This window comes from Notolabrus celidotus, chromosome 20, assembly GCF_009762535.1.
Source record: "Notolabrus celidotus isolate fNotCel1 chromosome 20, fNotCel1.pri, whole genome shotgun sequence".
NCBI classification, from domain to species: Eukaryota; Metazoa; Chordata; class Actinopteri; order Labriformes; family Labridae; genus Notolabrus; species Notolabrus celidotus.
The window spans coordinates 464,363-480,029 of record NC_048291.1 but is presented as its reverse complement, the minus strand read 5'-3'; the positions used below and the strand labels follow the sequence as shown (position 1 = coordinate 480,029).

Below are 15,667 nucleotides of genomic sequence, written 5' to 3'. Positions count from 1 at the left end.
TATTTTAACATTTGCTTTCAATCTATCTTTTCATTTAACATCTTTTAAAATACTTTTGGTTGCATGATTTAATATATGAAAGTGCTTTTTAAAAAAGGGAAGTGGAGTTACTTTAAATTAAATTAAATTAGTTTAATTCAATTAATTCAATTTAATTCAATATATTACAATTTAAATTTCTCAAAATAAAGCAGCCTATGTTTGTTATCAATAATACAGTAAATTGTGGATTTGCTTCAGCTAGCTGGTTACTTGTATTATTATAAAACAATATTTAAATGCTCCATACTTAAACAAAACAAAGACCCAAAAATATCTTTCTGAAAAAAAGTGTTAGTCTTTTTTAACAAATAGTCATGTTTAATATTTCACTTTTTTATGGTTAAAGTGAATTAGACATTTTTAATTCTTCATCACAGATGTTCCAAAAGTAATTTCCTTTTTATTCATCCTTATTTTTATTGTTTCTTTAATCACTCATGCATGAAAGGGTTAATAAGAGGCAGCAGGTTTCAGATTGATGCTTTTAAGATGCAAAGAAAGTTCAAAGTCTGAGTCAGCACCTCTACAATATTTTAAAGCATTAATATAAAGTTTTACAAAGTCATTCAAAGTGCCAGAGTCTTAAACCTCCAGCTCTCCACGTGAGGATGTTGAAATGAGAGGAGGGCTGATGATTCTGATAACACAGGTTTAAATGAAGCTGCAGCCTCCTGCAGAGCTTCACTCCTTCACAGCCGTGATGGCTTTCTGCAAACTCCTCACCGCGCTGGTGCTGATCCACTGCTGTGGAGGTGAGAGACTCAAACTTTATTTATCTGAACTTCATCTGTGGAGGTAAATTTAACAAATGTGAGCAGTTCAGTCGAATGAACTATCTTAACAGGCTGATTTAAGTTCTTAAAGTCATGTGGTGAAGAATCAAAATGTGTGAGTGTGTGTTCCCCAAAGTTGAATTTCATGTGTTGTGATCGCTCCTGGTTCAGCTGTGCTCGGGTCTGAGGTGAGAAGCTCCATCATCGGGGGGGGCAACGCTAACAAGGGCGACTGGAAGTGGATGGTTCACCTCAACATCTCTGACGGGGTCAACAAGCGGCGCTGCGGTGGATCCATCCTCAACAAGCAGTGGCTGCTCACTGCTGCAAACTGCTGGGAGAGGTAGGAGCTTTTGCCACAGGGTCAACAGGCAGCGGTGAAATGTGCTGGTGCTGCTTTACGGTGTAGAAATGTCATGTGATACACGACCTGTTTTTAAGCTTTGATCCCATCAGGGGGATTCAATCTGATTCCTTTGTGTGTTTGTGTTTCCAGAGACCCCAAGCCCAGGGCGGATCGATCCATGGCCTGGATCGGCGCACATGACCTACATAAGGAATCTGAGCGTTACATGGCCATCGTTTTCCACATGTCTCACCCCGGGTATCAAGCAGTGGGCGGCGGCTTCGTGAGCGACCTTGCCTTGGTGAAGCTGCAGAAAAAGATCGGGTTCTCTGGACTCGCTGGTCCGGTGGGCCTGCCGAGCGACGGCGACACCTTCGACTCATCGTCTGAGTGCTGGATCACGGGCTGGGGGAACATCAGGCCCGGAGGTGAATTCACATTATCATGAGGACTGAAAAACACCAACACATATCCATGAGCTGGGAAACGAGGAGGGATTATTATATACTAATGAACTTGAGTTAATGATGCACTAAAAACCAAAACTATCAGTCAGGACACTAAGAAGTTGATTTTTTAAGAATGTGTTCCCCTCATTAAATTCTTGTTAAACTGTGAAACAATCAAAGCTCATAGTGGACTTTTCATGTGCTACCTTTTTGAAGCTCTTGGTCACCGCCATCTTGTTTTTCTAGCTAGACGGGACACTTTTTGGACCGGGGGGGAAATTACATTTTCTGTAGCTGAGTTAAAATTTCTCCATAAGTTCCAACAGTGACACATCTGGGGCGGAGTTTGTAGAGCTGTGCACACTGAAGATAATCTAGATTAACAACAACATAAAAATGTAGTTTCAATTTTAAAAAGTCACTTTTGGATCACATTTAGAGGAACATTTGTGATGTTTTTAACATTTTATTTTTGTGACAAATAAATGTAAGTTAAAATAAATGTTAAATCTAAATGTTATATACAGATCTATGTCAAATGGTAGATCTAAATGTTAAATATAGATCTAAATTTTAAATCTAAATTTTAAATCTAAATTTTAAATCTAAATTTTAAATCCAAATGTTAAATGTAAATCTAAATATTAAATGTAAATATCAAATGTTTAAAGTGGATGTTAAATCAAATGTTAAAACTAAATGTTAAATGTTGCAATTAAGATTTAACATTTAGATTCAAATTCAACATTTAGATTTAACATTTAGATTTATATATTAGCATCCAAATGTTAAATATAGATCTATATGTTAAATGTTAGATCTAAATGTTAAATATAGATCTAAATGTTAAAAATAGATCTAAATTTTAAATCTAAATGTTAAATCCAAATGTTAAATGTAAATCTAAATATTAAATGTAAATATCAAATGTTTAAAGTGAATGTTAAATTTAAATGTTAAAACTAAATGTTAAATATTACAATTAAAATTTAACATTTAGATTTAACATATAGATTCATACATTAGCATCCAAATGTTATATATTGATCTAAATGTTAAATCTAAATGTTAAATATAGATCTAAATGTTAAATGTTAGATCTAAATGTTAAATGTAACTCTGAATGTTAAATGTTGCAATTAAGATTTAACATTTAGATTCATATTCAACATTTAGATTTAACATTTAGATTTATATATTAGCATCCAAATGTTATATATAGATCTAAATGTTAAATGTTTAATCTCAATGCTAAATGTAAATCTAAATGTTAAATGTTGCAATTAAGACTTAACATTTCATATTTAGATTTATATTAAGCATTTAGATTAACAGTGATATTTCCCATGACAAAAATAAAGTTTAAAAAATATTGCTCTAATGTAATAAAAAAGTGATTTTAAAGATCCACTCCACATTTTGAAGATGTTTTGGAGCTAACAGTGGAGACATGTGTTGCTCTTATTTTCAGTGTGCTAAACTTTAAAAACCACGTCCCTGAACCCGGTTATTCACCGGGGAGTCAAACAGCCGTGAGCACTCCTTTAAAATCTGATAACTTGAGGTTTGTGAACTCCTCGCTCCTCTTCTTCTCAAAGACTAAAGGAAATGAAATAAGGAAAGAGCTGATATCTGAGAGACTAAAGATGAACCCTGTGTGTCTTTGCAGTTCCACTTCCTCCTCCAGAAACCCTTCAGCAGCTGAGGATTTCCATCCTCCCTCAGAACGTGTGTAAGGAGAAGTATCCTCAGATGACCGCTGAGCAGCTGTGTGCAGGAGACCTGGCCGGAGGGAAGGACGCCTGTGACGTGAGTGTTCCTGTCTGAGTCCCTGAAGTCTTTCTGAGGGGGGTCTTACTGAACTGTGTTTGGAACATAAACTCTCTCCACCTCCAGGAGCTAACGCTGTGTCTGATTTGATCAGTGTCGTGTGTATCCTCACTGATGCTCGCTCTGCTCTATACCTTGGGTGGTCTTTGCTGCTGCTCTCCCCGCCTCGGGCTTTTGAATTCCATGTAAGCATGTGGAAAGGCAGGGAGCTCCCAGAACAAAGCCACTCCACCAAATATAACTTACTGCATGCAAATGATCAGAAGGAGTGGTCCTCTTTTAGAAGACTCTTGAAGTCCTAGCCCGGTTTTATGAGTACCCTGTTTTGTGTCTTCAAAGGGGGATTACGGCGGCCCGCTGGTCTGTCGTAAAGGTGCTGGCTTCGTTCAGGTGGGCATCATGAGCTACGGGAGCTGTGGTCTCGCCGGCCGCCCTGGTGTCTACACTCGTGTTTCCAGCTATGTGGACTACATCAAGACCTACATCAACCAGGAGGAGGCTTCTGCTGAAGTCTAGACCTTCCAGCTGTCCCTGTAACCCGCCTTTCTCTTACAGCTCCTCTCACTCTCCCTCCATGCTCTGTGGTAAATTCAATATCACATCTGTGCATTAAAGCTTTGAAGCATTGATTTTAGAGTTGTGTGTGTGTTTGTTTAAGGATTTATTATTTACAATGAATCAACATATTTCATATTAACATTTCAGAAACATAATAAATCAGACATCTTTCATCAGAAAGTCACATATATCTATATTTTATTATCACATCTTTGAATCCTGAGAGGTTGTCACAAACTCTTCCACTCACTCTCCTCTAAAAATAAACTTTACAGATAATTAAAATAAATTAAAAAAACATCAAAACCTAGAGTCCAAATGTTCACATTTATTAAAATAACATAAAGTTAAAGGATGATTTAAAATAAAATTAAAAACAAACACAAAAGAAAACAGTCTTCAAAAATGTGACTAAAGGAAAACACTACACTTCCCAAGATGCAACACTTCAACCCGTTGCACAAACATCCTAATCATGTATTTCTAATATTCTATTCTTAAAGAGTTAAATTACAGCAGCAGATAAGAGATGATATGCTCAGAGGATAAAATTAAATTACATTTAAAGTATTTTTGATTATTTCTGAACATGAATGTTTTATTTTGAGATACAGGAAACAGTATTCACACAATCACACAAATAAATTACTGGCAAATTTATCAACAAATGATGGCAACTGAAGGTGAGTAATTATTAACACCACAAACACAAACGATCACATGATGGGACTTTAGGGGGCGTCGTCATTTTGAGGTTTAAAGCTCCTGTAAGCGATTTTACTGGATATAAAAAAGACTGAACTGATGCCTCTTTATGAGCTGCTAAACAGCAAAACAAGCATAATGAGATTTTTTGTGAAAGAACACCACTCACACATTTACAGTACAAGATAAGCCAAGTGACGCGATGCAGCCCATTGACCACAGGGGGGCGCCAAAATCAATTAAAAAACAAAATGTTGTGTGGTTGCATTAAGTAGACATCTTTAAACTTTATGACTACACTCTGAAGATAATATTTGAGTTTTCTTTATGAGCCTCTGATCTCTAATCCTCAAGTCCTTTAAACAAAGGAGGGATGAATACTTTAGGCGAACTTTACCCAGGAACTACGTGTGTTTGGACCGGTGGACCCAGGGTCTAACTTTAGTCCAGGGGTAGATAATCTCCCCCCTAAAAAAGCCCCTGCTAGGGGGGTAGTACTTTTCAAAAGAAGAAGCTGTGATTCTCTTGATTTAGCAGCTTGTAACAGTAGTCTTCTCTCAGCCCACCGTGAATGCGTCTCTCCTCCCGGTGTTCCGGTTTTAAAAGTGACCCTGTAAACTGGAGCCCTTCAGCTGAACGTGTCAGTGTTTGTGGAGTTTACACAGCTGTTGAAACACAGAGGGAGTTCCTGGGAATGCAAACTAGTTTAGTTTTTATTAAGATTTCAAAATATCCTCATCAGATATTTAATGATGGTCTAAAGACGTTTATGAGGGATGCATCCGGCTGAGAGTCTCCAGTTAACAGGGTCGCCGTTTAAACCAAAACACCGGCCGATCTCTGCGATCACGGCTTTTTGAGTTCAAAAGGATTTTAAAGCCGTGTTGAAACGTCTTTGCTACTCGCGCTTATCTCCTCTCACGTGTTGATTCATTCTTTGCTTTTTCCATGTTTATAACAGCAGGCGCAGGTTTTTCTGCTTTTGGAGCAAAATTTCAAATTTGAGGAAAATAATTTTTTTCAACAGGCTCTGGATCAACTTTTTTGTCCAATTTTTTTGTCAAATTTGAGGAATTTTTTTTTTTTTTTGTCAAAACTTTTTTTTTTCAAAAAAAAAATTTCACCCAATTTTTTTTTTTCTCAATATTTTCTTTGTAAAATTTTTTTTAGTAAATTTTTTTTTTTGTCAATTTTTTTGTCAACGTTTATGAGGGATGCATCTGGCTGAGAGTCTACAGTTAACAGGGTCGCCGTTTAAACCAAAACACCGGCCGATCTCTGCGATCACGGCTTTTTGAGTTCAAAAGGATTTTAAAGCCGTGTTGAAACGTCTTTGCTACTCGCGCTTATCTCCTCTCACGTGTTGATTCATTCTTTGCTTTTTCCATGTTTATAACAGCAGGCGCAGGTTTATCTGCTTTTGGAGCAAAATTTCAAATTTGAGGAAAAAAAATTTTTTTTTGTCAAAACTTTTTTTTTTCAAAAAAAAAATTTTCACCCAATTTTTTTTTTTTTCAAAATTTTTTTTCTCAAATTTTTCTTTGTAAAATTTTTTTTAGTAAATTTTTTTTTTGTTATTTTTTTTTTTTGTCAATTTTTTTTTTGTCAACGTTTATGAGGGATGCATCCGGCTGAGAGTCTCCAGTTAACAGGGTCGCCGTTTAAACCAAAACACCGGCCGATCTCTGCGATCACGGCTTTTTGAGTTCTAAAGGATTTTAAAGCCGTGTTGAAACGTCTTTGCTACTCGCGCTTATCTCCTCTCACGTGTTGATTCAGTGAATCCATCTGTGATGAAATATAGCACCATCTAAAACAGACCAGCTGAGTCTCTTCATGCTAACAGGCTAACTGTTGTGTTGCTCAGAATGATACCTGCCTGTCCGTCTGCTTCTATGGTGTCATCTGTGATGAATGGCATTCCTCTTTGTGTTACTGCCCTCTACTGGTCTGGTGGTGTAGTGCATTTACTTTATTTCCTCCATACGTCACTGGCCTGATTTACACAATCTACCCGGGACTTCAGCCCGCGGTCCAAACGCAGACAACAATGGGGGACCAGGAACCTTTTAGTTCAGGGGGAAGTAGTTCTGGGGTCTTTTAGCCCCCAGAACTCTTGGTGGAAATGCACCTTTTAATGTCCATGACAACTCTTTGGATTATTGTTCCCGTTTTGTTCACTCCCTGTGGAGAAGGCACACACTTGAATCTGATGAACACATGAACACATGAGGATTAACTCAAAAGAAACAACTCAGAGGCTTAGCTTGTTTATTTAGCAGCATCCTGATGATGTAAGCTAAGCTGCGTGTGAATCAGGTTTAAAAATATAGTGCTAACTTTAGCTTTAGGTCTTATTGCGGTCACCTGGCTGTGAGTGTATTGAATCCCCAGCAGTGTAATCTACAGCATCAACAACAGTCTGAGGTGGGACATGGATCAGAAGTTTGGAACCCCTGAATATTCAAACTAAATCATCTGTACATCTACAGTATCTCACAGTCAAGTGTTTGTGTCCGTGTGACTTCACGCTGCATCTCAGAGGGAGTACAGCTTCATCTGCTCCTCCATGTCTCCCTCCGTCACCTCCCCCAACGCCTCCTGGTTCTCCTTCAGTAGAAGAAAGATGGCCGCCAGCTGCTCCTGTTGCACCCTGGGAAGTCACCACACAAACAAAAACACACACACATATGATCTCCTGCTTAACAACATGACAGGAGTGTTTGTGTTGATGAGTTGTAGAGTGTGTTTCTGAGGGGAGGCAGAGCGTAGAGCCTAACTTGGCAGGGGGGATCTTTAGGGACAAACAAGGGTCTCACCCTGGCTCTGGTTCCTTCTCCTCTGTCTTACTCTCTCTCTCTCCTTCTCTTCTCTCATTAAAATGGGAAAGAAAGGGGGAGGTAGAGCATACAGCCTAACCTGGCAGGATCTAGATCTAGCTTAGAAAGGCTTTTCAACCTGGCTTGTCTGTGAAGTTCTCAGCTCTGCCTTCCTTGACGTCTTTCTTACATCTCTCTCTCCTCACTTTCTTTCCTTGTGAAAACAGGAAAGTAGGGGGAGGTAGAGCGTACAGCCTAACTTGTCAGGGGTGGACTCAAGACCAAAGAAACTTTTTGCCTTGGCTCTCCCTTCCCTGTCCGCTTGTCTTCCTCTCTCTCTCTGTCCTTCCTCATAAAAATGAAAAAGAAAGGGGGAGGCAGAGCGTACAGCTTAACTTGGTAGGGTTTGATTCTAGCTTAGAAAGTCTCTTTTCAACCTGGATCCATCTTACTGGTTCTCTTCTTTTTACATCAGCTCTGCCTTCCCTCTCCTCTTTCTTACATCCCTCTCTCTCTCTTCCCTCATGATAATAGGAGAGTAGGGTGAGGCAGTGTGGACAGCCTCACCCGGTGGAGGGTTAGCCCAGAAGGGCTTTCCAACCTGGCTCTGCCTTCCTTGTCTTCTTTCTTACATCCCTCCTTCTCTCTGTCCTCACTTTCCTGCCCTCATTCAAATTAAAAAGGAGGGGAGGCAGAGCGTCCAGCCTATCTTGGATGGGGTTGAACTCTAAACCAAAATAGGAGAGTAAGGGGAGGCAGAGCGTCCAGTCTATCTTGGATGGGGTTGAACTCTAAACCAAAATAGGAGAGTAAGGGGAGGCAGAGCGTACAGCCTAACCCAGCAGGGATGAAGTTTTTCCCAAGCAGACTTTTCACCTTGGCTCTGCCTTCCCTGTCTTTCCTCTAACTCCTCTCTCCAAACTCTTTTCCTCCTCCTTTCTGCCTGAAGGTATGAACGGGGTTTATCAGCTAGCATGGAGGGGGGGGGGTTTGAATCCTGGATGCAGGAACTGTTCAGTCCCCCTGAGGTGTCGTTGGCCTATCTTTAAGAGAAGCAGTTGAAGGGAGGGACCAGCTGCCCGTCTGTCCTCGTCTATCTTGATGCTCGGGTCGTGACATTCAGAGTTATGTGTTGGTTATGTAACGAATCAGCAGAGCATAAATACTGGGATGGAGACGTGATGAGGCGGACTTCTTCTCTGAGTACTCTTCCTTTCATTAGAGCACAAGTGCCTGAGTTTATTTCAAACTCCTGTGTGTGTGTGTGTGTGTGTGTGTGTGTGTGTGTGTGTGTGTGTGTGTGTGTGTGTTCTGAACAGAAATAAGCACAGACAGCTGAGCGTCACTTTAGAGACATCCCATAATAAGTATTATATTTTAGAGGAGGTGGAGATCAGGATTATTGAGCTTGTGTCTGAGCTTTAAGATCAGAAGGATGATTGATTATTTCAGGGGATGTTTCTGAACCGACACCAATGACTGGTAAAAACCTGGTCCTGACGGCTGATCCGGATTAGATAATTGATCAGGACACCGGTCCAAATATTAGCTGCTAATCCTGTACCTGGAGGAAGGTGATCATCAGGTGCTGCAAACTCTCTGACTTCCTCATTCCCTGCTTCAGCTTTGGGTCGTCTCTGATTGATTGCGTATAAAAAGAACCGCCTGTGTTGGAATGTGTCGGCTTGGTTGTGATTAAATGAAGTGGCTGATAAAGGCTTTATTATTATTTCTCTATAGATATTAAACATGTGAAATATTAAAGGTAGAGGTTTGTCTTTCACTCCAACAGGAAGTAGTAGCAGGTGTTAGCTTCAGAAACGTTCCTTTTTACATTCCTCCATGTCGAGGATTCATCATGATATACATGTTGGACCTTTAATAAGGTCCTTTAATGGACCTTATTAAAGGTCCATTAAAGGACCTTATTAAAGGTCCATTAAAGGACCTTTAGAATAAACCAGTGATATGTTTTGACAGGAATCACTCTTTAATAGAGACGTAAGGAAACACTCAACGCACGGTTCGATTCTCTAACGTGTTTCAAGAAAACTGGATTAAACTCAAAGTTTAAAGAACTGTTATTTTATTTCAGTCCTCAGATAAGGAGAGTTAGGATATATATCTTATCTCTGATATTTATTTGTAAACAAAGTCATCCTTTTTCATTGTAACTCAAATTAAACCACTGCACACTTTTCTTCAGCACCTTGTAAAAAAACTCAAAATGACTGTACAAAAAAACCTTGTTGGAAAATGTCAGAACAACTATAAAGAAATGGAAAGTGAACGATTCCCAAATGAAAGTATTAAATATTAAACATAGAAGGTAAATCTCTTTACATAAACTAAAGTGCAGCTGACGCTCCGGGCTGTGAACAGACTTCATGATGCTGAAAAAGCAGAGTGAAATACAGAGAGCGCCCTCTACTGTTTGAAAATAATATCCTAATACATCCATGTTGAATTGATTTGAATCCACCCTATTTGTATGATTTTTTACCCTCCTGTGATATATCCTTACATCCTTACTCTTTCACCCTCCTGTTATGTTGCGGGTCAAATTGACCCATTTTAAAGTTCAAAAATAAAAATGAAATTGTTAAAGGTAATATTATTTTGTATTTCTAATGTCACAGAGGATGAAAGGTTAGTGGTGTTCAGAGGTTCCTTCCATCTCAGGTCATATATCTTCCAAACCAGCTAAACACAGAATACCAACCTGTGCAGCCTGTGACAGAAGAGGTCTCATGTTAATTTAGAAACATCATTTCATAAAAGATGAATAAATAAACATATATTTAATGTAAAACTAGTGTATTAATATTTAGGTCTTTTCAATGTACATTTAAAAAAGTGTTAACATGAATTTAATGTAAAATGAGTGAGTCATCCTCACTGAACCTTGATCTGTGAGGATTAAAGAACACCAATGGACTTCATCTTGATTTAAATAGTCAGTAATGGAGTTAACAGTTTTTTGGGTTTGGACACTTTGGATCATTAAAAATGTTCCTGGGTCAAGTTGACCCAGGAACATTACTGCTGTCTCTAATAAATGAACATAACAGGAGGGTTAACCATGAACAGGACATGATGTTCAAAGAGCTAAATTGTCCAACAGGGGGCGCCACATCCTCACTACCTGAAAGTTCCACACAGCAGGAGTCAACAGGAAGACTCAACTGATGCAGAAATACAGCTAGCATGAACATCTTCATCACTCCTGCAGGGCCGGACTCAATAAAGCACAGCGTGCATTGTTTCACACATTTATTGCATTATTCGTCAACATTTAAAGCAAACACAGAAGAACTGAAAACCTCAAATGAACAACCAAGACCTGAAGCCCTGAAGACGAGAACTTCTGATGCTTCGGACTTTAAATTAAAGCGGCTCAGCCGAGAGCCGATAGTTTAAAGTTAAGGTTTTAACTGACGGACTAAAGTCAGGCTAAACTTCACTTCCATTTAGATCACAGTTTAATAGTTTTTAACAAGGTCACACTATTTTCTCTGGCTCTAGAATTATAACTTCACACTCTGAAACTCCTCCTTCTTTAAAACTCTCAACACAAAACTCCAGACGGGTAAAAACACAAATTCTTGAAGGCACTTTGGTGTAAAGACGTTTGCTATTCACAAGCAGCTCTGACATGAAATGAAGGAGTTTATCTTCCTTCAAAGCGCAGAGAGGAGACGCAGCCGGTTCTCTATCCGGCGCTCGTCGTCAAAGATCAGCTGGAAGAAAAAAAGACGATGTAAAGAGAAGTTCGGTGTCTGATGAAGATCACTCAGCCGCTCTGTGAACAGACGTGGAGAGACAAGGAGTCAGGAGTCAGGAGTCAGGAGTCAGGAGTCAGGAGGCAGGATCAAACCAACATTAAAGGGATTTAACATTCTGTGTTGAATTATTTATCTTTAACTGACAGAGAAATCACAGCTTGAATTAAACTTCAGAAAACAGAGAATTAAAACATGTTCCTGAGAACTGGACCCGCCCCCCCCCGCCCCCCCACAGACAGACAGACGGTTAGTGTGTGAGTGAGTGAGTGTGTGTCTCTAAGCACTCACCGTTAGCTGAGGTGTTAGCGGGCAGCATGCAGGGTTAGCAGCTGAGCAGACAGCTGAACAGAAGCTGGAATAAATACATGAAGTGAAAGAAGCGAGAACTCGGTCCTCAGTGACAGGAAACCAGCACCAGAACCAGAACCAGAACCAGCACCAAAGCAGCACAGATGGAGGCAGAAACCGACTGGACAAAGACACCAGGACATTTAAAACACATGTAGTGATGTGCTGCGTAGGATTAGGACTAGTTTTAGTCCCTTTGAAGACTCTGATCTAAAATTGTGTCCTCAAATATTTAGGTTCCGATGTGAATCTGGAACTGCAAGATGCCTGGGCTTTTATTTTGAAACTTAAACATGAAACTGGGAATTCTTTAGTTCTTTAACAGCGAAACTTTAACTTAGAAAGCTGCAAAAAAATCTATTCTTTACTCAAACTTCAACTATATAGAGCTGAGAATACTGCTTTAATTTACAGTGAAACTTTGACTGTATTAAACTTTGACTACATGGAGCTCAGAATAACTCACTCCTGTACTGTTACACTTTAATTAAAGTTGTGAATAATGCTGCATTTTACTGTGAAACTTCAAATAAACAAATAGAAGAAACATGCTGTAATTTTACTGTGAAACTTTGACTTCATTGAGCTCAGAACTTTTAGCCTCATGGCTAACTCTGGCATATTTACATTGATGCAAACGCTAAAATGTTCATTAATATGCACTGTCCCTTTAAATGCATGATTAAATATATAAAGAACACTTCTGTGAAATGTTAACTTATGAAGTTGTGGCAACTTTTGTGCTTACAGTGAAACTTTGTGTTAATTTACTGTGAAACCATAACTAATGAAGCATTGAATACTGTAGCAATTTTACAGTGAAACTTTAACTACTGAAGACACTGCAGTACTTTACAGTGAAATTTTAACTACTGAAGACACTGCAGTACTTTACAGTGAAACTTTAACTATTGAAGACACTGCAGTACTTTACAGTGAAACTTTAACTACTAAAGACACTGCAGTACTTTACAGTGAAACTTTAACTATTGAAGACACTGCAGTACTTTACAGTGAAACTTTAACTATTGAAGACACTGCAGTACTTTACAGTGAAACTTTAACTACTGAAGACACTGCAGTACTTTACAGTGAAACTTTAACTATTGAAGACACTGCAGTACTTTACAGTGACACTTTAACTACTGGAGACACTGCAGTACTTTACAGTGAAACTTTAACTACTGAAGACACTGCAGTACTTTACAGTGAAACTTTAACTATTGAAGACACTGCAGTACTTTACAGTGACACTTTAACTACTGGAGACACTGCAGTACTTTACAGTGAAACTTTAACTACTGAAGACACTGCAGTACTTTACAGTGAAACTTTAACTATTGAAGACACTGCAGTACTTTACAGTGAAACTTTAACTACTGAAGACACTGCAGTACTTTACAGTGAAACTTTAACTATTGAAGACACTGCAGTACTTTACAGTGAAACTTTAACTACTGAAGACACTGCAGTACTTTACAGTGAAACTTTAACTACTGAAGACACTGCAGTACTTTACAGTGAAACTTTAACTACTGAAGACGCTGCAGTACTTTACAGTGAAACTTTAACTACTGAAGACACTGCAGTACTTTACAGTGAAACTTTAACTCAATGAAGACACTGCAGTACTTTACAGTGAAACTTAAACTACTAAAGACACTGCAGTACTTTACAGTGACACTTTAACTACTGGAGACACTGCAGTACTTTACAGTGAAACTTTAACTACTGAAGACACTGCAGTACTTTACAGTGAAACTTTAACTACTGGAGACACTGCAGTACTTTACAGTGAAACTTTAACTACTGGAGACACTGCAGTACTTTACAGTGAAGCTTTAACTACTGAAGACACTGCAGTACTTTACAGTGAAACTTTAACTACTGCAGACACTGCAGTACTTTACAGTGAAACTTTAACTACTGAAGACACTGCAGTACTTTACAGTGAAACTTTAACTACTGGAGACACTGCAGTACTTTACAGTGAAACTTTAACTACTGAAGACACTGCAGTACTTTACAGTGAAACTTTAACTTAATGAAGTTAAGAATATTCCTGTATTAAACTGATAACTTAGTCGTACTTTTACCCTGAAACTTTGACTCCAATTAACTAAGAATAAAGTTTTGTATATTTACATTTTAACCCACTGAAGCTAAGACTGCAGATTCTGCACTTTTACAGTGAAACTTCAACCACACAAAGGTAAGAACACTTCTGTAATTTTACTGTTTTTAAAATGAACTCAGTGAAATATTTCTTTATTTAAAGCAATCATCTTGACAACAAAATATAGTAATTTTTGGCACTTTTCTCTTCATATAGTGGAGATTTTAATTGTTTGAAACATTTCTCACATATTAACACTTTTTGTTTAACTTACTGCAAAAATTGTTTTTTCTAAAAATATAATTATTTAGACTTTTATTGACAAAAATCCTCAAACTAATTCATTGTGTGCAAAAATGTACTTAGTATAACACCTGATCTGACATGTAGTGACTGTGTTTGTCCAGCAGAGGGCGTGCACATGCAACATGTAAGCTCCCTGGGTTAGACAGAAGCAGACAGTAAAACTCAGAGCAACTCAAAACTATAAAACATTTTATAAATGCATTTTTACCTGTTTTTTTTTTGACAGTAATAAAAACTTTAACTGTTTTAATTTTGCTTTAAGAAGAAGTTAAGGGGCTTTTAATTTTAAAAATGCAGTTTTTAAGGCTTAAATGTTGTTTTTTAGTAACACTGGTGAATATAAAACTTTATGAGAATGTCTTTTAAGCACAAAGAAAACACCGAATCAGAAAACTGTATTCAGTCTTCGAGCGGTCTTGAGGTTAGAGAATCTGAGTGTTGCAGAGATAAAAATAAAACTCCACCCATCAAATAAAACGGTCAGAATGTGGCACAAGTTATAGCTGCAGCTGAAACACTACACTCCTCCTACAGACGTGGAGAAGCTGCAGAAATACTGGGTAGAAATGTTCCTTCATAAAAAGGTACGCAGGTGGTCTGATGTATGTTTTCATGATTTAAAACAATCTGTGTTTACTTTCATTTAAAGCTACAGTAAGGAGTTTTAGCCGGTTGCATAAGAAGCTGATACAAAGTTTAAAATCGGTGAAGTTTCCATCAGACTTCAGCATTTTGTGTCGCTTTAAGTCCTCTGATAGACTTATTTATGAACTCGACACAGTGTCTGTTTCCCTCGGTGGAGAAAGTGTCCTTTGTGCTTCCTTTCTAAGCTGCATGAAGCTTCCTATAGGACCTTTTGTGTTTCCTGTATAGACGTCTTATCCCCTCTGAACACACATGACCCACATCGGTTCCCAGCGTCTCAGGCCTCCTTTGTCCCCTCTGCCTGTGTGTGTGTGTGTGTGTGTGTGTGTGTGTGTGTGTGTGTACACACACGGGGCTTTCAGGCCTCGAGAAGGTTGCCGTTCTCTGGTTTAGTGATTCCTGGTGTGTGTTTTCTGTGAGCTGAGGTCCAGCAGGAGGTGAACAATAAGAGGATGAGGGCCGCCTCCATCTGTTCTGTGACACATTCAAAGTCTGCTTGGCTGTCACCGTGGGAACAGATGAACCACGTGACGAGCAGGAGAGTCAGGGGGTGATTCAGGAGGACGGGAGGAGGAGGTCAGTGAAGGCGTCATGGGGAGGACGGGAGGTTTTATCAGTATGGATAGACTGATCTGTTATTGATTGGGCTCTGCTGATGGATCTGTTGTTTGTCTAAGAATCCTTAAAGGTGTATTTACAGAGATGATTTACAACAAACTGTCCAATCAGGGTTAGTTTACATTTCCCACAGCGGCTGATAAGAGTGACTGAAGAGGTCACATTTCTTCTGTAAATAAACTACTCTCACATGTTCCTGACAAAATCAACAAAGAGATAACGTTTACCAGGGTCGGCAAAATCAATGCAAACAAAAAGTTCCCCACAGGAGCTTTAAACTTTAAAAAGAGATAAAGAATGGTTGTTTTTAGCCTAGCTTAGCATAAA

The 15,667-nt window shown here is 38.7% G+C and overlaps 2 protein-coding genes across 6 annotated transcripts in view; one reads left to right on the top strand and one right to left on the bottom strand.

The window, feature by feature from the left end:
* Window positions 1–661: 661 nt before the first annotated feature.
* On the top strand, window positions 662–4,069 carry LOC117832228 (tryptase-2-like). The gene is made up of 5 exons (XM_034711274.1): window positions 662–794; window positions 987–1,158; window positions 1,312–1,589; window positions 3,280–3,419; window positions 3,780–4,069. Exons 1-5 carry the CDS (start codon window positions 698–700, stop codon window positions 3,954–3,956), a joined length of 864 nt encoding a protein of 287 aa, XP_034567165.1. The 5' UTR covers window positions 662–697; the 3' UTR covers window positions 3,957–4,069.
* Window positions 4,070–6,957: 2,888 nt separating this feature from the next.
* The window catches only part of si:ch73-366l1.5 (FILIA-N KH-like domain-containing protein), a 34,745-nt gene continuing 26,035 nt past the window's right edge, over window positions 6,958–15,667 (bottom strand). For 2 of the 5 annotated variants that reach the window (XM_034711270.1, XM_034711272.1), the window contains one exon: window positions 10,781–11,324. Coding sequence is in view for 3 of the 5 variants with exons in the window: in XM_034711272.1 (XP_034567163.1) it covers window positions 11,312–11,324 (13 nt within the window). In the remaining 2 variants the exon portion in view is untranslated. Of the gene's footprint in view, window positions 7,357–10,780; window positions 11,325–15,667 lie in introns of those variants that run through there. The other 3 variants (XM_034711271.1, XM_034711273.1, XM_034711269.1) reach the window with 2 other exon arrangements.

Bases quoted from the DNA above. Each gene is read 5' to 3' on its own strand.
- LOC117832228 (XM_034711274.1), top strand. From the start codon at position 698: ATGAAGCTGCAGCCTCCTGCAGAGCTTCACTCCTTCACAGCCGTGATG. The intron at 795-986 runs GTGAGAGACTCA...CTCCTGGTTCAG, and splicing joins GCTGATCCACTGCTGTGGAG to CTGTGCTCGGGTCTGAGGTG. The intron at 1,159-1,311 runs GTAGGAGCTTTT...TTGTGTTTCCAG, and splicing joins GCTGCAAACTGCTGGGAGAG to AGACCCCAAGCCCAGGGCGG.